The sequence below is a fragment of the Macrosteles quadrilineatus genome, unplaced genomic scaffold, assembly GCF_028750875.1.
Source record: "Macrosteles quadrilineatus isolate MER2022 unplaced genomic scaffold, UCM_ALF_1.0 Scaffold_8__2_contigs__length_117827958, whole genome shotgun sequence".
Classification (NCBI taxonomy): Eukaryota; Metazoa; Arthropoda; class Insecta; order Hemiptera; family Cicadellidae; genus Macrosteles; species Macrosteles quadrilineatus.
Window position 1 is genome coordinate 70,359,829 of NW_026542601.1, and position 22,033 is coordinate 70,381,861.

At 35.3% G+C, this 22,033-nt stretch overlaps 1 protein-coding gene across 3 annotated transcripts; it reads right to left on the reverse strand.

Annotated features, from left to right (window-relative positions):
* Positions 1–703: 703 nt before the first annotated feature.
* Positions 704–20,233, reverse strand: LOC128999991 (pyridoxal-dependent decarboxylase domain-containing protein 1-like). Of its 3 annotated transcripts, none has more exons than XM_054426819.1 (16): positions 20,110–20,233; positions 18,690–18,842; positions 17,818–18,002; positions 16,483–16,672; positions 15,910–16,054; positions 14,102–14,229; positions 13,702–13,773; positions 12,542–12,637; positions 10,471–10,572; positions 6,141–6,212; positions 5,810–5,908; positions 4,195–4,353; positions 3,509–3,740; positions 2,420–2,572; positions 1,454–1,662; positions 704–954 (listed from the first exon to the last, which is right to left on the reverse strand). In XM_054426819.1, exons 1-16 carry the CDS (start codon positions 20,161–20,163, stop codon positions 829–831), a joined length of 2,175 nt encoding a protein of 724 aa, XP_054282794.1. In that variant the 5' UTR covers positions 20,164–20,233; the 3' UTR covers positions 704–828. The 3 variants fall into 3 exon arrangements, with proteins under 3 accessions (XP_054282794.1, XP_054282793.1, XP_054282795.1); XM_054426818.1 differs by having other exon boundaries at positions 14,090–14,229; XM_054426820.1 differs by lacking the exon at positions 20,110–20,233 and adding an exon at positions 20,001–20,031 and having other exon boundaries at positions 14,090–14,229.
* Between the last annotated feature and the right edge of the window lie 1,800 nt (positions 20,234–22,033).

Sequence of the window (22,033 nt, forward strand, 5' to 3'; positions counted from 1 at the left end):
TAAAGAATCACTAAAGCCATTAGACAAATAACAAATCTCAATCTCCACCACAAACAGTTCCAAAAGTATGTGAACCAACAATGGTGAGGCAAAACATTAAACTAGATCAAGCTTGACAGCTATTTAAAAGGATATTGACAAAAACACCAAAACTGGCAAAGTAACATTATTTTGGGACCATATCATGGATCGTCAATTAAAAAATGTTCAAAACAATTTTGTCTCAAAGTGAAGTGAACCTGTTAAAAAAATGTAACATATAAAACTTGCAAGACGCAAAACGATCTGCAAATTTAAAGTGGTTTGTTAATGATGATAATACAACTGTGCTGCAAAATTCAGTAGTATATAAGATAAGACGAGATATATTGAAGGAAACCAAACTGATAAATCATGAAACTATAAATAAATAAGTAAAGTTTGAGCAAACACATTTGTGGTCCAATTAGAAGGTAATGAAATCCAGCTAAGTGAGGATGGAAGACAAAGAAAGAAAACACTGTCTGATTACATTTCTTAGCAACTGCCATAGCTAACAATGGGATGCTCAGAATGACCCGCCTTTTCACCAGGGTCTAATATGTATGATTGTATTTATATTACACACTTCATCATTAGTAAATAAAAATCTGACAAATCACGATTTTACAGCCATCCATTCAAACACGCCAACCAAAAGAACACTTTCAAATTAAAATCTAAATTAGAACATCACAAATATATTTTCTAACTAAAATAAACACAAGCATGTTTCATCTTGTGAACTCTAGGTTACAAAAATAAGAGCACAAAGTAAGTATCTTATACGTGGTAGGTTGTGTCAGACGGTTAGTGTGCTGTGTTTGTGTTGCTCTGTTGAGAAGAGACAGAAGGAGTCCTCGAGTGTCCAGCAACAGGTGTTTGAACCAGAGGCTCTGGAGGTCCTTTACCTCCAGAGGAGCTTCCTGAAACTCCCTGGAAAATCGGTGTTTCTTAAGTAAAACTAAAACATTGCAAACAATAGGTAATAGGATTTATTTACTATTCACGATAAAAATATTTTAAGGCAAACTAAAGTATTTTGTAGTCTGTAGTCCTATTATTAGAATGTATACTATTGACATTTCATCATCATCAGACAATATTTATTGTAAGTGAAATACCCGTTATTACATGGCAAAAGTATGTGTATATATCTGTCTGTGTGTAAATATTCAAGAATATAGCTTTGTCACAGTTTCAAAATTCAATTTTCAAAATTGGTACACCTATCTTCATCGTTTTTGAATACATTATAAGAGAATGATCTTTTCTTTTTGTACTCTAATTTCAGATAATAAATAGTGGAAAAAGAGTTACAAATACACATCCGATCAAAACTAGCTTACGTAGGTATTTAACAACATTATCTTCCACAGTCAACTTAGTGAATGGCAAGTTCTTCTCCGCCCCACAGTCAACATTATATGCTAACCTGCATGTGGTATTTGTAAATATTCTCTGTAGACGCCACGACGCCCGCTGTCAAGTCGAGACTACGTCCCTTGACCCCGCCCGACTCCTTGTTAGAAGGAGACCACCAGTTGACTAGAGATCCAAACACCGGCACCTGACGTAGAATGCCTTCCTGCCATAACTTCTCCTCATTCTCTCGTTGCAAGTCTAGAGTAGCTGCCTCTATACCTACAAGAATGAATGATGTTAACAAAACCTGTAAGGGAAATTTGAGATGCAATCTTTGACTATCGATAGAATTATACATCCCATTCTCTTGTTACAGTCAGTTTTTGATTAAAATTAGATTAGCTGAATTGAGAAACCAACAGACTGCCCTGATGTCAAGTTTATTTCCCTTTACCCCTTTAACATTACCATCCACTAGTCTGGCCCTATCACTAATTTGCTAGTTATAATATGGGGACGGATTGGTGAAAGTTTACTAAAATACCAAAATCTACGGGTGAAAATTGAATTTACTCAGCAGCGCACTCAAAGAATGGCCCGTTCAACTATATTATATTCAAACAAAATAATCACTGCAACTGGTAGATAGGATGTCTACTTTACTGTTACTGTAGTATATAAAAGTCAATGATGTGATCTAGTTTATAATGCTGAACTAATAGGAACACAGTTAACTCTAGGTTGTATAAGCCAAAATAAATAATTTAGGAAACTAAACTCTTTGGTTTGATTCATATTGGTGAAACATTTAACATTTTCTAAAATCTGACTTTAGAATCTGGCAAAACATTGCTAGCTTCCTTGATGAAGGCTTCTAAGATGCTAAAACTGCTTCTATATGTGTAGTTGTGCAATAAGAACAATCAACGTGCTGACAACAGCTTTACGGTGTGTGTATGTTTTTATGACAATGATTAGGGTGAATGTGAAATACATTATTTTGATTGACTCTTTTATGTCAGCATCAGTTTCCTACCTTTCTTGACAACCTCTGCCATTGTGTCAATAAATTTCCAACTGTCTTCCTCTTGCTTGCCCACGCTCTCCACAAGACTGAGCAGTTCTGCGACGTCTGTGTCAGCTGTCACCATTCCAAACCTCACACAAGCCAGTCCATCAGTTCCTTCACCTACACAGCGACGAGTGATTCAAGTGCATTAATGTTGTGCAGTAAGCTTTGGAACTCTTTAATTTCTGAAAATATTATAAAAAGAGGTGTACAAGCGGCTCAAATTTTGAGCTGAGACCTTCCATGAAGTTAGAAAATTAAGCTTGAGATGAGCTTTAATCATTGTGATGTTTTCGCAATCGCAGGAACGCGTCTGCAGAGATCCCGCAATCGAAAAGTTCATGCTTTTGCCAAGATCGTGGTTTGTTGAAACAGGAAACAAAGATGTTTAGAAGAACGTGGGAAAGGTTTAGGATTTTGTCGTGATCAGGGAAGACGATGATGATGTTTCCGAGACCACTGGAGATAATCACGAATATGATGCAGTCGGAGAGGACAATGATTGTATTTTCTCGACCGTGTACCTATTCTTAGTCAATAACCACACAATTCCAGAAAACATTGCCTTTAGAAGAAAAAAGAAAATAAGGTGTACTTTTTTCTAAACTTAAGTTCCTTGATGTTGTTTCTATTAGTTCCTTGTTTTGTGAATCCCTTTATGAACTGAAAAAAATTATATTGAACGAATTATATTGATGTAGAATCACAAAATCAAATTGTATTTTTAAAAGAAAGGTTTGTGACACATTAACTTATTAAATGGTATTACGTAAAATTCATGATATAAAAAGTTTGGCTTGAAAAAAGCTAGCTTTTTTCTTAAAACCCAGCTCGATCAAAAATACCAGGCTCGCACACCTCTAAAATAAAGCTCATCTTACTGAGTAGCATAATTAAGCAATGCTACTGGCGTTAATAAAATAACAATCAATGCTAAGATCAACAACTTCAGAGGATTAAAAAAAACTTCTTCCAACGGCTAACTTCAAAGAATCATCCAAAAGATGCTAAGGGAGGAAATCATTTTAACTTTGACCCTTCTGTTTTATAACCCACCTAGAGAGAACGCAGCATCTGTAGCCCTCAGCCTGTCCACCAGTTGAATGTTGAGCTTGTTGAGCTCCTGTTTGACCTGGTCTGTGAGTACACGGGTCTCCCAGCCCTGTGGTACGTAGCGTACACCTCCTAGACCAGCCCATCCAGGCATCTCCACCAGACGTAGGCTGGGCGACGACGACACCAGGCGATGGAACGTGTCTTTGTGGCCAACAGTAGCGACCAGGATCTCCTGCAGACAGAGTGGTAAGTTCAGGTTATACAACGACGACTATTGGCTTACATTATACGACTATAGGCATGAACCATTCCCACTATTGTATTGTAATAATCTTAGTTGAGTCACTTTGTATACCCCCCCCCCCCACAAATAATATTTCCTGTACCCCCAACGACTTCTTTCACTACATCTTATTGTGTTTCAGGTCCTACATCATCTCCCATAGGTCGGCTTAGCACTTCACCCATATTCCCATCATTTCCACCAATCCTAAATGTCACAAGCATCCTTCTTTCCACGAGCCTTGGACTCTTTTGTTGCTCATCGCTGCCAATCCTACCATGTTCAATCCTGGACCATCCAACATAACCTTACTTGGTTCTCATGTTAAATCATCATCTGATGATCTGATGGTGTGTAAAGCGGCCAGGTAACAAGCCATTTACGTCAGCTGATATCTACTCACCAACTGCTGGTCCAGACAGTTGACAAAGGCTTCTATGTCGGACTGGGAGGGTACAGAGATGGCCTCCAAGGGACAGTAGCGCAGTACCACACCAGAGTGTTCCAACTCACACAGCTCCACAGGCACCTGCGGCGAGTCTCTCTGTAGGATCTGGCCCAGCTGTAATAGTAAACAAACCTCTAGTACTGATCACAACGGTTTAGTATTGACATTTTTAACGAGTTACCAACAGTCTAACTGGATTTGACTGTAAAATAAATAATAATGTTTTCTATACCTAGTTAGTAATGAGTCTTTATGAGTTTTTATGTATGTATGTATGATTATTATTTGAAATCAATTTTGAGTGATATTCTGAGATTCTCACAATGCATTTTTGTCAATGCAATAAATATTATTATTATGTCTTTGAGAGAGCAATACCACCTCAGAGTTTTAAGATGAGTACAGTAGACTCTCTCTTATCCGGACTCCTCGGGACCGAGGCCAGTCCGGATAACGGGTTTTTCGGTTAAACCGACGTCCCCAAAAACTTGTTAAAACGGGTTTACTGTGATATTCGACTAAACACGTTCAGTGCGGCAGGCATTTTAACAGGCGCTCGCCAATGGCGGCGAGGCTCGGGCAAAGCCCCGGTGCGGCACCCTAACAGCGAACGCAATTGGCATTCAAATATTTCAATCTGACGAATAACAAAAGAGCAGCGGTGATTGAACTACGTTATCCCGAAATTGGACGTAGTTCCCTAAAACATCCAAAGGTAGCAGCACTGCCTGGATCAGTAGTCAGTGGCTTTGTAATATGGCTTGAAGAGAGAAAATCTCCGAAACCGGGACAAAAGCATTGTCAGATGGGATTTTACGGGAAATTTTTGTACCAACCTACAACAAAATAAAGCTCACATTCTAAGCTACAGGCTAGCAACGATTTAAACGTTCCCCGGTAATGGCTGACCTCATACTGAACTACATGTAGTGGGGGTTGCGCAATTGCATCAATTGATGTAGTCAGCAAATTTAGGAGAGCATTGTATTTAGACACGTGATCACTGGTCTCAAATCTTTCCCACGAGAACAGACATTTCAGTACTGCCCACTTCCTGCCGATCTAGTCCGGTTAAACCAATGTGCTCATAAAAACTGTCCGGTTAAAGAGATGTCATTTCCGCCGAGTGTAGTCCGGTTAAAAGGTGTTCGGATAAGAGGGAGTCTACTGTATAAAGAAGTACCCAATCAAGCAAGAGTAATATTATTAATAGCCCTGGGTGCTAACATTTTCTCAGACAAGTCAAATACGACACCATGATATTTTTTGTGTGGTGACAGAAAATTAGCACACATTTTCTATGATAACAGATACATTGTGAATTTTAATTGCAGACACATTCTGCATTTGCAATAATATTGCAGGGATAAAAGCTCAGCTTGGTTTGGCTCAAAATCCAAGCCACTTGCAAACCTCTACTAATTGTACATCAAACTACTGGTTGTTATTCATGAGTTAAGGAGAGGACGCAGAAGAGAAGAGTGTGATGCTTTAAAACTGTTACACACCAATGGATTACGAACACTACAACATGTGTATATTGTGTTTGGTATATTTTTAATATACAAACCCAAGAGTTGAGTTTATCATAGTATGGCGCAACTCTCTCCTGGCAGCCATCCGGTACAAACTGGAACACGACTGAACTTGCCACCACTTCAAACAATAGCTGCAACAAAGAAAACTCAGCTAGTGTTTGTAGATCATAACATAATCATAACTCAACATGGCAATTTTATTTTTTAAGTCCGAATGAAATCCACTTTTTCTGAACTCTCCCTTATCCAAACTTGGTTCAGTCCCGATTAGTTCAGAATAACAGAACTATATAATATCTCCAAATAAAATAGACACAATTCCAAAAAGATAAATATTGTGTAATTTGTTGATAAACAACTTACATTTGTGTTGACTGGTTTGGTGATGATATCTGCTATGGTGATGACCCCACCTTCCCCGCCAGGTTGTTGACTCTGAAAAAAACAATCACATTTAAAATACAACTTTAAGTTTCTTTGCACCTCCATTTCCCATTAGTGGCTGTAAGTCTTATTAAGCAAAACTAAGTAAGTACTAATCATATTACTCAGCACTGTAGTACTAATAGTAGGCATACACTTAATGTTCATTACAGATAAAGCATCTGTTTTCACATGCTTCTAAGTAAAATGGCCAGTTTGAAGTTAACAGACAAAAAGCAATAAAAATCAACTTCATCAGTGACCGATACAACTTGACTTCCAAAAATATACATTTTTTGTCTATGGGACAGGACACAATGGGAAAAATTTGACATAACATGACGCTAACTCTAACTCTTCATTTTCTAAAAAAACATTATGTTTTTAGGAAAAAGCATTTAGCTTAGATTAAATTAATATATAGGATGGAGAGGACACAGCTAACTCACCTGATGAAAGGTTGCAGATGAGTCAAAGAACACATAAAACACACACATAATAATACTTGATATTTCGCCTCTTTCAGAGGCTTCTTCAGAAGTAAGCCTCTGAAAGAGGCGAAATATCAAGTATTATTATGTGTGTGTTTTATGTGTTCTTTGACTCGTCTGCAACCTTTCATCAGGTGAGTTAGCTGTGTCCTCTCCATCCTATATATTTATTTAATCTAAAAAAACATTAGTAATTGAAGTAAAAGCAGATTAATAAAAAGAGTGCTAACCAATTTATGATGTTACAGTGGCTAGTAGAAAACCACAGTCTAATGTTTGAGCAATTTCAATCCATTCATGATTATTTTAAGGAAGTTAAAAACTTAAATTAATCAGAATAGCACTCACACACACACTTGTGTCACTATTTGCTCAGGTGGCCAAACAATCATATCTAATGTGTTAATCACACTTCACTATGACGTTGGTAACACACTGTAGTAGTTGCTAGTCTAAGTCCAGGGTGTCTACCAGATTTATCAAATGGAATTCCCGACTTTTTCCCGACATTACACTACCATTTTTTTTTTTATCCCGACAAAAAAAATGGCTCCATTCTCCATGTTACTACACCTTTTTCTGTCTCGCGGTCACGGTACCATTGTCAACATATGTTGTCACTCGCGACGACGCAAAATCACCGACGATCTGAACAAATCACGTGCCGAGAAAATCCCGGATTAAATGTATAAGTGTGCAAAGCAGCAATAAATTTTCGATGAGATTCAAAATATTTTTGATTTGAATCGATGCAACTTGATTCGAAGCAACAAGGCATTTTTCTATTCATACTTGCCAATGGAGTGAAATTTTTGTTTTCAATCACATTAGAAGAACCAGTATTGCTGGAAATGTCAGGGAGCTGCTTGCCTATTTCATAATCTTTACTTGCAGCATAATATTGCATGTTACCTATTTTATTATTGATTTTACAAATAAAGATATGTATTGGTGAAACAAATAAAAACCAGTACCAGGGGACCGAGCATTGCTTGAGGTTTTTGATGAAATGAAATGAAATGAAATGAAATATTACTTTATTATCACAAAACATTTCACAGATCCAGCGTTAGCTGGTGAAACAGGTGATATTGTCAGAGATCTTAAACACTAAGTTACATAACAAAACTAAAATCCACATAGCTTAAACTAAAATATATTTACTTATCATTTAAATAATCAGAAATATTATAATAATTTTTCTGTAAAAGGTATCGTTTGAAATCATTTTTAAATTTTGAAATACTGTTAATTTCTTTAAAATTAGTGGGTAGACTGTTGTAAAGCCTTAATCCCATATAATAAGGAGATCTTTCATATAAACAAAGGCGATGTCTTGGATATTGAAAATTTTTTGAGCGTGTATGATATGGATGACTGATTTGTTTATCATTGTACATTTGATAATTAATTTTAAAATTCACCATCATTTTAAATATATAAAGTGAAGGCAAAGTTAATATCTCATATTTAGCAAATAAAGCTCTGCATGAGGTTCTTTTGGGCATAAATGATAAAATCCTTATAAATTTCTTCTGAATTTTGAAAACTGCTTTAGAATAAGAAGTTGCTCCCCATAATTCAATCCCGTATTGCAAGACAGAAAAGAACATTGCATAGTACACTGTGAGTTTAGTTTTTAAATCTATTACATTTCTCAAAACATACATTTGAAAGCAAGCCGTATTTAATTTACCAACTACCATTTTTATGTGTGTTTTCCATGTTAAATTCTTATCGATATCTAAACCCAAAAATTTTGCATTTTCAGTAAAGGATATAATATTATTATCATAAGATAATTCAACAGTGGAGTTTTGCCTATTCTGAATTGTTTGAAATAACATCACCTGTGTTTTAGAATTATTAAGTTTTAGCCTGTTGGCTGTAAACCAATTAGATAAATTAAGAATAGAAAGACTGATTTCTTGTTTAAGATTTTGCAAATTATTTGATTTAACTATTGCTGTAGTGTCATCAGCATATAAGATAAGGTTAGACGATACATTTTGAGGTAAGTCATTAATAAATATTAAAAATAGCAAGGGGCCTAGTATTGACCCTTGCGGAACCCCACATTTAGTGTTAAGCCACTGTGAAATACATTTTTTACCATTTTTTACGATTATTGTTCTTTGATGTCTGTTAGTCAAATATGAATGCATCCAAGACAGAGCCATATCAGAAAATTCATAATATTTAAGTTTACTCATTAATATATTGTAATTTACACAATCAAATGCCTTGGATAGATCACAGAACACCGCAGCTGTGCTCTGAGACCCATCCAAGCCATCAGAAACCTGATTTATGAAGTCTGAGACAGCAGATATAGTGTTTTTCCCAGATCTAAAACCATATTGTTTATTGGTAAATAAATCATTATTTTCGAAATATGAATAGATTTGGTTGTAAGCAATTTTTTCAAAGATTTTAGACAAAGATGGGAGTATTGAAACAGGACGATAGTTATCAGGGTCCATTACTGAGCCTTTTTTGAAAAGTGGTTTCAGCTCAGCATTTTTTAATTGATAGGGAAAAATTCCTTCATCAAAACATTGATTGATTACTAGACACAGAGGCTCTGCAATATGGTTTATGACATTTTTAATTAATTCAATAGGAATTTCATCCCATCCAGAAGATTTTTTATTTTTTAAATTTCTAACGGTTTTTTTAATTTCTAAAATCGATACATGTCTGAACTGAAATTTCATTCTTATATTATTAGGCCTACTAGTATTATTAATCAAATTAGTTGCAGTGTGTAAGCAAGGCATACAATTTATATTTTTGTAAATGTTACAAAATTTATCATTGAGAAAATTTACCACATTTTGTCCATCTTTTAATTGCTTGTCTCCGACACACAAATCAGGGAAATCCAAATGATTGGAATTCAGGACTCCAAGTTCAGACTTCACAACATTCCACACCGCTTTGCTCTTATTATCTGAAGATGATATAACTTTACAATTAAACATTTTCCTAGCCTTAACTTTGATTTGTTCAAGAAGTTAAAAAAATAAAACCTATAAGCCTACTACAAATATTTTTAGTTTTGCTACGATTATTTAAGTCGCGGCAAAATCATGAACATTTCCCGCGGCCGTATGGACATCATCATTGACTCCCGCGGTCACGAATCGTCATCGTCGAAGTACGAAATCGCGACAAAATCATGAACATTTCCCACGACTGTGTAGACGACAACATCGTCTTCCGCAGTCATGGAAACGTCCTCGTCGTCTGTGATCGTGTAGACGTCATCATTGTCTCCTGCGGTCACGGAATCGTCGTCATGGTATTGCACAATAACGTATATGGATACTGATTCAATAACACATATGGATACAGATTATGGATACTGATTCCCCCATGAATCAAATCGTTATTTTTTATAATCACTGAATCAAATTTCTATTCAATGCATCGAATCAAAAGTAATCCCGTACCAATGATCGGGAATACAAGATCCAGAAAAGTTTTTCAAAGTTTTGGGACCCGTTAATTCCTAATTTTTAAGGGTTAGATTATTCCCGACCTCTCATAAATCCCAGGCTTTTTCCCGAATTTCCCAGAATTCCCGACTGATAGACACCCTAAAGTCTACAAGGAACAACACAAGTTTAATTAAATTAAAACTACGTCACTAACTACACACTATTTGGTGGATTTAACAACTTGTTAGGGCGTAGAGGTTCACAATTTTTCAGCTTAAATGGCTAGATTTGTACAACTAATTACTGGATCAATGGCATATTTGTATTTCAACTTACCAACATCCGAAGACAAGGATACTTTATGAGCCTTCGCCAAAGTTGTTCACTGGATTCAAAAGCTTCCTTTATCCTCTGCTGTATTCCTGTTTGTCCCATGTTCTACAAAATTTAAATAGGTTCAAGCACATTTAACAATATGAGAGGATTCAAGATAACAACGATTTGTCCCTTTCTGTTAACCATTTCGTAACCAACTTCTTTATTTTATTGTAGGTTTTTAATTTACTCTAAACAACAACGTTTCTCCCTTGTTGCATTGAGTTTTAACTCATCCGGCCAATATTTTTTACTGGGTGAGGGTAAATGTGTAGTATTAAATTTTGTACGGACCTCTATAAATGAATACTCACAAAAAATAAATGTCCTGTCACCAAGTTTGATGTTATGAGGGAGGCCTAAGTTACTTTAATACTTAACTCTTTCTATGTTAATACAAAATGATATAGTTTTGAGCGTATATGTTTCCTGAATTAGTTGAAACTAGAGATGGGATGGTACCAAAAAACATAGATTCTCATTATAAGGACCAACAACCAAATAAATAGATTTTCAGTTTTATATTTTGATACCCAAGAACTCTAGTGGCACTAAAACTGTACCCGGAGTTCAGTTTATTTTAATGGAATTCTTAGTGGAATTATTTCACTGTTATCATTCACTTTTTTGGTTAATTAAAAAAATAGTAAAAACATACTTTAGACATATCGATAAAACTAATCCTCTAAGGAGACTATTACTTTGTTGTGTTGCTAGCCTAGTGGTTAGCGTTCGGTTAGCGTTCGGTTAGACTTCGGTGCGGGAGGGACAGGTTCAATTTCTGGCACATCCACAAAACATTTAATGGGTTTGGACCACTTTCCCTAAAAGCATTTTGACTTTAATTCATTACAAAAATGCCACTGGCATAGAAACAAGAAAAAAAATAAACAAGTAAACAAATTTTACACATGCTAATGTCAAGCAACAACATGCATATGGATAAAAGGGGATATAATCATTGCATTTGACTCAAATGATTTGTTTTCTTAATTCTATAAACTGAAATGGTTTGAGCAAATGAATTTGTTTTGTTTTACACTAACAGCTGTGTCTAAATAAAAATGTCGGCCTTAGTCACTAACAATAGTACAAGATTGTGCCACTCATCCTACACTGTCCTGTTAATCGCCATTTCAGATTAAAGTATTAAAGTAGGGATGGTCAAGTCTCGAAATTTCGGGAAATTTTCGGGAAATTTTCAATCTCGTTACACGAGACGAGATTACTTTTTGGCCGAGATTTTTATCGAGACGAGAATAAAAAATAAAAAAAATAAAAAAAATTAAAAACGCCTGCAGAAAGTCAATGCAATACCCGCAATACAGGAGCATGTTGTAGTTGCGTTTCCTTTTCGAAGGCGTTCTTATTTAATTAATTCTTTTAATGTAAATATTACTTTAATTCTTTTAATGTAAATATTACTTTCATTATTTTAATAATATTACTTTAATAACATTTGAGAAGTTTTGTTAAGTGTAAGCAGTGTGAGGAATGTTTTATTACTATAAAAAAAGTCAAAACAAGTAACTATTTTATAAAAATTAATATTGCTTTTATTTTATGATTTATTTTATTTTAGGATAAGTTGAACTCTATCCTAACTGATATCACCATGTTTCCTAATCGTAGGCATTTTTAATAAGTTAGGCGTGATTAATAAAAAAATGTTATGCTGATGTTATTTAATGAAAGATTGTAAATATTCTTGCCTATTATCATTATTTTAGTATTTAAACAGTCATCTAAGAATGTTACAAAATCAGGTAAAAATTTCGAACGTGCATTTCCCGTTGTGTATGAGAAGAGAAATCTCGTCTCGATCTCGTCTCGAAATTTTATGAGAAATAAAAAATCTCGTCTCGTCTCGTCTCGAACTAAAAATCCAATCTCGTCCATCCCTATATTAAAGTAATAATCACAAAAGTGTTCTCACTGATCACTACAGCTATGGCTATGATCTTTTGAATATGTTAATTGACCATTCAAATTACTTTACAGTAGTTTTAAGCACATCTTCATTGGTACCAACCTGAAGCACTGCCCACAACGGCAAAGCTTGCAACCTTCTTCCAGGATGATCCAGCAGTAAAGCCGCTCCTGCTATTCCTGAGGGATTGTACAATGTCTGTAGACATATTTAAGTAAAACACCATGTGAACTGATGGTAAAAATGTACCTTGATGTATCTCTGCTATTACAGTTTTGTGATATTTTTTAACTAAAAAAAATAAATAAACAAATAGAACTGTTAAAGACATTGTACAAAATCAATGATATACAAACCTAAAGAACAATTAACGCACAAGTTAGAAATCGTAAAGATAATTCTGGATAGTTTGATCAAAACTTGTTTGTAAACTTAACAAAGGCATTGGTTTCTAAATACTTTTCGTTAACTACAGTAAAGCATAAAAAAAACCGAACCAATTGGGACCGTAGGTTGCTCAGATTACTGATTTGTTCCGATTTTCAAACATACCGTAACCTAAAAAATGCCTAATAAGACACAGAATTATGCCTACAGTATTAAAAAATACAGTTCTAGGATACATCCAGTAAATAAAATAAAAACAGTTTTTATACTTAGGTATTTTCAGTATATTACTGTAGTTTGTTTCTTGAAATAATATGTAGAGTTTATGCATTGGAAGCGAACACAACAAATACTGGCTCGACATGTTCACGCATTACTCCGCTGCGCGCCAACTGTTTGGCCCGCGAAATTTTAAAACATCTGTTGCCTCTGTGCTGATTCAATATTTTAAATCCCACAGGAGCGATTTGGATTTTTGATGTTTAGGATTTTTAACATTTGGATTTTCGACGCACTACTGTATATTCACAATAATGACAATGAATTAATTGTGACAATAAGTAATTGTGATTACTTAGTGAGAATGAGAAATACTATTTTTTACAGGTGACTATAATTTAATATTGGATTTGACAATATGTCTTATGACCTGAAACTAGAATGTCATTAAAACATCATTAATATATTTTCTGACGATGATCAATACTAGGCGGAAATGACATTGTTTTGTAACATAACTTTTTATTATGTATTTTTTAAGTCCCTGGGCTCTAATTTTCTCAGATAAGCTAGCTGAACTCTCTCATTTTTAAACTTCTTGGTGTTGAAATGTATTTGGTTAAACTTGAGAGCAAGTACATTTGAGTAAAGGATACAATTGAAGGTAGTCCAGGCACTCCCAACCAAGTAGAGATTGGTAGAGTTGCACTGTCAGATATTCGAGGAGTCTGAAACAAATTTTTTTTAATATCAGACTCACTTTGCAAAACTTACTACAGAGGCAAAACATAAAAAAATAAGATATAATAACTCTAGCCCTAATGAAGAGTTGAAGTCAAACATGGAGTAATTTTATACACCTCTGTGGATTTGGTGAATAACATATTTATTTTATAAACAATATATTTTGAGTATAAAGTGAGCAGTGTGGGTAAAAAAAATATCACAAGGGAAAAATACCAACATTACAATATCTATAAAAAAAGAATGTCTTTGTTAACAGCACAGGACAATATTAAAGCTAAGTACAGTCAAATTACCGACCCCAAAACTCACGTTGTTGGGAGTTGTTGTAAGAGCCAAAGCCGCCAATGAATGTCCTCGTAAGTGAAGCCAAAGCTCATGGTTACGACAAACTTCTTGGAGCCGCGATAAGTTGTCAACATGTCCAGCTATTGGCATACCTACAAACATTAGAGGCAGTTAATATTACCTGTTAAACCCGCAAACCGCAAAAACCAAGTCGTTTTCATCATACTGTCCGGAAAACAGCCGTTTTTAGTTCTCTAAATCGTCCACAAAATTATCAATTTTGGATAACTTGAAATTGGGAACAGAAAAAATATGATAAAGTTTCGGTTAGCTAACCTAAAAATTTGTTTATGGGACATTCAGATTAAAAATGTTGTTTACTATTTGAAACACATTGAATTGAAAACATATTTATTCACTAAGGATACATTGTGTACATCGAATAAAAGTAATCACTAAAATTAAAATAGTACATATTATAATAATTACTAAACATATGATTAATTATTGTAACAACGGGGAAGACGTTGTTTATGATTATGGGTTGGAAGAGTCAAGGAAGGATAGCTTCCAAATAAGTCAAGAGGTAAGGATATGGCATTACTGCGTAATTTTATTAGTAGGCTACATTATGAAAACGTTACTAATCATATGATATTTTAAGTAGGGGTGTGCGATGCAGCATATTTTTTTTTATTCGAATCGATGCGATTCAAGGCCAAATCGATGCATCGTGATTTCGATGCATGCTGAATCGAATCGCAATTTGATGCATCAAATCGAATCGAATCCAAATTTTAATGCATTTTTGATGCATCGCACACCCCTAATTTTAAGTTATGTTTGTAATCAAACTTACAGAAATTTAAACATCGATGACGACTTTGCTTAACCTCAAATTATGTAGTATAATTTTGTAACGATTAGAAGGTTATTTTCACAGTATGATGAAAATAGTTGTTCATCCCACGGAGCAAAAGTGGCTAGAGAGCCACTTTCGCTTCTTGTGATGGAGTTTTACCATTGCAAGACATTAAAAAACACAAGAAAAACAGTGGGATGATAAGGAAAGCTGTTTGGAAATCAGACTATGATTTATAAATGGGTCGATATTTTGTAGCTCAAGGACAAACATTTTTGAATTTTTTTCTCTGATTCTCCTTACAAAATCTTTAAAAAGCATAATCAATCGCTATTCAACTGAGATTGCATGGCACAAGGAAAATACAATAATTGTTTTTGTCAATTAGTTTTATCTTTTTCCCTAAATGGATCTTGTATTTTCCACTCCATAAGATAAGATAATCCACTTTATTCTACATTTTGAGGTTTAAAATATCTATGTAGCTGGAGATTGATAAATAATAAAACTGCTTTAAAAGAAATGTTTTAAAATATGTTTAAAACAATTCTAAATATAAAATACCCCCGCCGCAGCAAACCTGCAGACTAGGCCAACTTCCATTTGCCTGATTGGATTTACACTAATATGTCTCCTTAAAAATATCACACCTATTATTACCTATTTAAATAGAATTAGTTTAATGAGTACTTAGGTTTGCTGCAACAGGGAGGGTAAAAAGGTGTTTTTTTGTTGGACACTTACTAGTTGTGGTCATTTGCACAGCAGTTTATGTCTAATCTGTTGTTCCTGGTGCTGGCTATCAGATTGAGTCCAATTTAACTCTAAGATGGGAAATAGAAGTTGCCTTCTTGAGTTGGCTTCTGAGCTGATACACCAAGGTGGTTGTGGTACCGACGGCAATTAGCGAACAGACAGTTAATTTTGTGAATAAAGTTCAAGATTGAAACAAAAAATCAACGGCAATTACCAGCATCAGCTAAAACTATCAAGGGCAGTCTTCCTGCTGACTTGTCCTCCTCTACTAGACGTTCTAGAGCTGCTACGTCCATCTTGTGTCCAGCAAACAGAGTTGTACAAGGTACAGCTCTCACACAATGTAGAGGCAGGCCTAGCTGTAACATCAGAGAGATGTTCAAAACTTGTCACTAAAACATCAGACATCAGTGAGTGAGAGTGTATTACATAATGCATGAGGAAATGGAAACTTTAGTTAGAGCATTAGCTTCAAAATTTCAGGTTTAAATGGTTTAAAACAGAAAGTCTAGAAATCTTCCAAGTCAAATCTGCTATTAAAGGCATGGATGGAAGCTGATGAAATGGGTAGAAACTGTAAGACAATTATGGTCCAATCTGAAAAGGCATTATGGATGATGACTCACAGGCTGAATGTGAAATTACTTTGGTTACTTAAATCAGCATTATGGTCGTAAGCTTTTTTTGTCATGATCGATGTAGAAATTGAAATTGAGTTGAGTGAGCATATAGTTTATATTTCCATTTTCCAATTAAAAGACATCACTACCACACTGTATCTACTGACCTGTCGACAGATGTGTTGTACGATGCCCAGGGGAGATGCGATGTTGCTGTAGATCACTGGAGGCTTAGTCTTCATCACCTCGTAGCCCTCCTGTAGGTAGTGGGGGTACTTGGCATGTAACAGAGACCTGGTCACTCTGACTACACCTTCCAGCTGGTCCTCGTGGTAGCAGACGCCACACTCGCCTAGCCTGTCAGACAGAACAAACATTAGAAAGGTTTGTAGGAACCCTGGAATGATATTCTGGTGGGAACAATTACAAATATGGGAACAAAAACTATCTTGGAACAAGGAATGCTCTGTTTTGAATTTCCAATTAGCTCTGGTGCAGTTCTGAATCAAAATGAAAAAATTTAAATCTTACAACAGTTAATTCACATACAAGCGATTGGGTCGAGCAAGATGGTCTAGCAGTAGAGTGTGGAGATTTAGTCACCAAGTTATCCCACCAATCGCCAATGGTTGTTAGCTATGTAAAAATGACGCAGCCATATAAGGTGTGCAATTATCTGACACTGACGGATGAAGCGCCTTGGGACCTAGACCCTTCCAGGAAAGAATGTGCTATTGAAATGTATTTTTATCTGGTAAAACAAAATTGAGAATCATGTTTTGAAGATTTAACAATTACCATTTCTTTCTTCTGTCTTACTCAGTTTTATTTGATTGTGGAAAGCTTCTGGATTATGTGTCATCCAATGGGGCCTTAGGCTTGGGGCTTAGGCCATCTCCCTGGTTTTCAGAGTCTTATTCTTTTGGTAGATATCTGTTTGTCCTCTTAAGAAATATGTAATCCACTGTATAACTCAAAATATCCAAATCATTTGGGACTGCACAACATTCGGAATAATGTATTTTTTACTGAAATGGGAAATCTTGGTGTTTTATTGAAAGTAGGCTGAGCCAAGCCAACTTTTATTATTACGATCGTAGAACAGTTAGCCTATGTGATCATTATGAGATTAAAAAATGTATACTTTTGCCGCAAATGAAAAAGTTCTTTAAACTGATCCATGATCTCCCTATAAATCAAAGTCCTACAATTATATTTTAAAAGAAAGCCAAGAGGCTGATTAGCATTTCTTTTTAAAGGTGATATAGAGTTTAGTTTGTTTTTTTGGGAAAGTTACAGGGAGTAATAGATAGTATTCAATTAAATAGATACACAATAGTGTTATGTTTGAAGACTTTTTATTATGTATCTATAAGCCACTGAACTGTGACTTTTCAGGTAAGTCCTACAATCAGGCCTAATTACATTACAGCGGTGACAATTTGTGTTCAAAACGGATTAAAAAGTCAATGTTAGGAGATTTTTCTTTAAAGGGGTTGTACCTAAACAGCTGTGACAGCCACTTGCTGGTGTCCGAGGTGACTCTGTTGCTCAGCTGTTGCAGTTGTCCTCTGTCTAGACTGCCAGCGTGGACAGACACTGCGTGACACACAAGAGCCAACATAGACAGTCCCGTAGGCTCCGGCAGCGTGCTACCATCCTCTTGAGTCACTTCCACCAACAGGCTCTGTCAAATCAAAATTAAATGTTTGTTAGGCATACAGCTTTTGTTTGAGATTTCACAATTCGTAGAAACTTTGCTGAACACTGCTTGAATCAAAACTGTGAGGAAAATATTTTGATGAAAAAATAACAGACTTAAAACTTAAAACCTTGACCTCAAAGTTACCATATACCTACTCTCACTGTAATATAAAGACAATTAAGTAGACCTACTTACCACAGTTCAACTAACATGGTCAAGCCAGAGGTAACTTAACTACAATGACAATATGCTCTTCAAGCATGCCCAGCAAAAGACAAATTTCATTGTCTGAGGGTTTATTGTAGGGTTAAGGGATAGAAAAGTAATAATAGCTTAAAAGAGTAGGCTATAACTGACTTAGGCCTACCAAGTTTCATTATTTTATCTATAGGCTAATAGTAAAAAATATTTATCACCGTTCCGGCTCTTTTCAATCACACTGTATAGGGGTAATAAGTTAGTTACATTGAACTCTGATTAAGTGAAATGAAGGGGGCAAAGCCATTTCGGACAACCACTTTATTTTTGTTCTATTTTAAAAGGTTGCCGCTCATCGGTGACGTTGATCACATTGAAATATTAAGGTATTTTAACCTCTAGTTATAGTTTAAACTGTGGTCAGGAGGAAAAAAACCACAAAAAATGAAGGAGATGAAGGAGACATGTTACCTCAAGTTGAGTGTAGATGTCTTCTGCAGTTCGAGTAGGTAGGGGTCCCAGGGAGGGTGGGGCAGGGGTCACCCCACTCCTCCCCTCCACTGCTTCCTCTAGTCGACCAATCACCTGAGACACTTGAAACTCAATGTCACCAACAACGCTCTTCTAAACAAACAAATAATTTAAGAACTTACCAATCTCTATTATCGAAAAAGAATAAAAAGATTAGGTTGCTTGTAACATAGATGTTTAGTTTTAATACAACGATTTTCAATGTTTGCTGTTAGCATAAAAAATTCTCATTTTGCGTGGTTGGCAAATCTGTTTTCACCTGTCAGTTAAAAGTAGGCCTACCGGCATTAAAAAGTCATGTATCTTTTTGTTTGGGACTGTAATATAGAACAGGCAATGGGTTTAAGTCAATTAAATAAATGACCTCAAATTAAGTTAGGTCTGTAGGCCCACATAAAAAAATTGTGCAAAATTGTGATTTCTTAGGTATGCTAGGCTAGGCTAATTAAAATTGGCAACTGAAAAACTGAACACATCACAACAATAAGGCAAATAGCCTACTGTATCCAAACTGATAGCAGCAACCTAACTTATTAACTTTACTTAATAATTCTAACAAGGTATTAAATAAGTCAAAACTAATTTTACACACGAGATATTGCATTAGCACTGGATGGATAGTTAACTTAAGATATTCCTGATTCTGATTTGGGTAATAGCCTAAGTTACTTTTCTGTGATAGGTAAGTTAGCCTAAGTTATTGAGAGCTTGGAGTGAGGAATGGAGGCTTAGTGTGGAACTTCAAAAAAGGTTGAACGAGAACAATAAGAGACTTAAGATAAACACCTATAACACAATAAGTGTGTAAGTTTTATAAATTGAGACAGAGTTATGTCAATCAGCGATGAGTGGGATACCTATGTGATTTTTTTAATAGGGTAGGTAACTTACCACTAAGTACTAACTAATATATACTAATAGTGTCTATTGGTGTGGCTCTTAGTGTTGTTGAGAGCCCTTTTCTTCGATACCTGGTACAGGACAACATCTGACATGATCTATGCATAATGAATAAACCAGTGAGGGTTAGTTTGGTTAAAACCTAACTTACTCTTTTCCCCTGAGACATGGCAAGGACTTTAAAGTCTAAGGGTAGCCTAGGAATATCTGAGGTATGCAGACAATCATTGGCAAATTTAATGATTGAATGTATACGATTTTATCTTTACAGAGATCAATATATTTGTTAATTAAAATTTGGTTCCACTAAGTTAGGGACTAGCCTATTAATTGTCTGTCACATATACTAACCTAAAAATTAGTCGACACTTTTTCACCTTACACCAACTAAATGGAAACTAATCAAATTAAATAAAGCCTGTCACATGGATTTTTATAAATCATTTAACTGAATACTTACTGTTGTATTCCCATGGTCACCTGAATTATCTGGCATTTTCTCCTTATCACTCATAATATTTCCCCTAGATTTGCAATGTTTGTGATTTCTTCAATTTCATAGTATTTTTTATTAAACTTTACTGCTGATTTGTGTACTTCATCCGCTACGAGTTCAGTTTGAGTTCGAGTTCGATTCGATTGTACCGAACTGAATTCAATTCAAACTAATCGTTGTACAGAGATCCCTGCAGCATCCGCACTGAATCACCTGAATACGGTTTACGGAGCTTATTTAAGACGACAATACTTTAATTAGTGGAATCATAAATAACCGGTGGCCGGTTTGTAAGTTGTCAACATTCGTGGCAATTAATGTCAGTGGTAATTAGTAAAAGTACCATCATTGGTATCATACAAAAATAAAATAAACGGTATCAGCAAACGTGAGCAAGGCTACATACTTTCTGCCATAAACTTGTAAACAACCTTTATCATGGTAAGCAGTGGAAGTAACTATGATTTTATTCTATCTTATTTTAATCTTACTAATAAATGTGAAAGTTTGTGTGTTTATTTGTTTTAAGTTCAATCACGCATTTACTACTGGTCGGATTGGGTTGAAAATTTGTATAATGATAGCTCACATTCCCGATTAACATATAGACATATTCTAATCTCTTCTAAGGTACCTTTCGGGCTCTGCCACAGTGGCTCTAGAGTTTGGTAAATGTTTACCATCAGGGTGCTCAAGACTGGGACGGGTGGCGTCGTCCTGTTTGTAATCCAGCTACTAGGTCACGAATTGTGGATATTTATAGGCATTATAGCTGTTCCTGATCATTGGGCTTTAAATAAATGATCATTCCTGACTAATGAAACCGCTGATCTTAGTCAGTAACAAAGCTACACAGATCATCACACTCCATTTGACAATCATCCTTCACTCATATCCCATGTAGCACAGATGGTTGGGCCAACGTTGGCCAACTGTGGGACAGTTGGTCGATGGTTGGTTGGAGCTTCCACAACCAACCAACCGTTGTCCAACTGTATATCTCGTAGTTGGGCCAACCAATATTTACAACTGTGGGCCAACATTGGTTCATTGTTAATGAAATACATTAATATGCATTGCTGGGTATCATACATCAAGCCAACCGTTGTCCAACCGTTTTTCACTCCGTTGGACCAACAAAAGATACTTTTGTTGGACCAACAATGGTCCATAGTTGAGTTTACACGACTTTCATTCTCTGGGTCTAGCTTTCACAACATAATTATAATAAAATATCTGGTTTTACAATACCTTTATCAGTTCCAAAAGTTTCCAAAAGTTTTTGGAACTGATAAAGGTATTGTAAAACCAGATATTTTATATATTACAGTTCCGGCGCTACAACAATGAATTTTAATAATGCAAATATTTTTTAAATTAATATTCTTTAACTTATTTGCAGCAATTTAAGGGGAAAGAGTAATTAATCATATAACAGGCAATTATAATAGCATTAACAATCTAACGGTAATTAATTAATCATTCAAATACCAGTATCCTCTCTAACTCCAAAAAAAAACTACTTATGATGCCTTAACAGATTAACAGAATCATATTATACTGTGTAGTATCAAAAATGTTTGAAGTATTGCGACCATTGCAACTGTCGGCTACTCTTTCACCACTTGAAAACTCTCTATATCAGCAATCACAGATAGCTCAGTGGTAAAGTAAGAGGCTCATAAGTCGAAGGACCCGGGTTCGAGACCCGTCTGGGCCAAAAAATTTTGTTCTAGTTTTTTTTCAAAATTTGTTTTTATGAACTATTTAATCAATTTACTCAACTAATAATTATGCTTTTCGTACTAAATCTTTATTATTTTGTGTGAAATAAAACGGTTGGACAATGGTTGGCTGGAAAACAGTTTAAAGAGGTGACATTTCTACC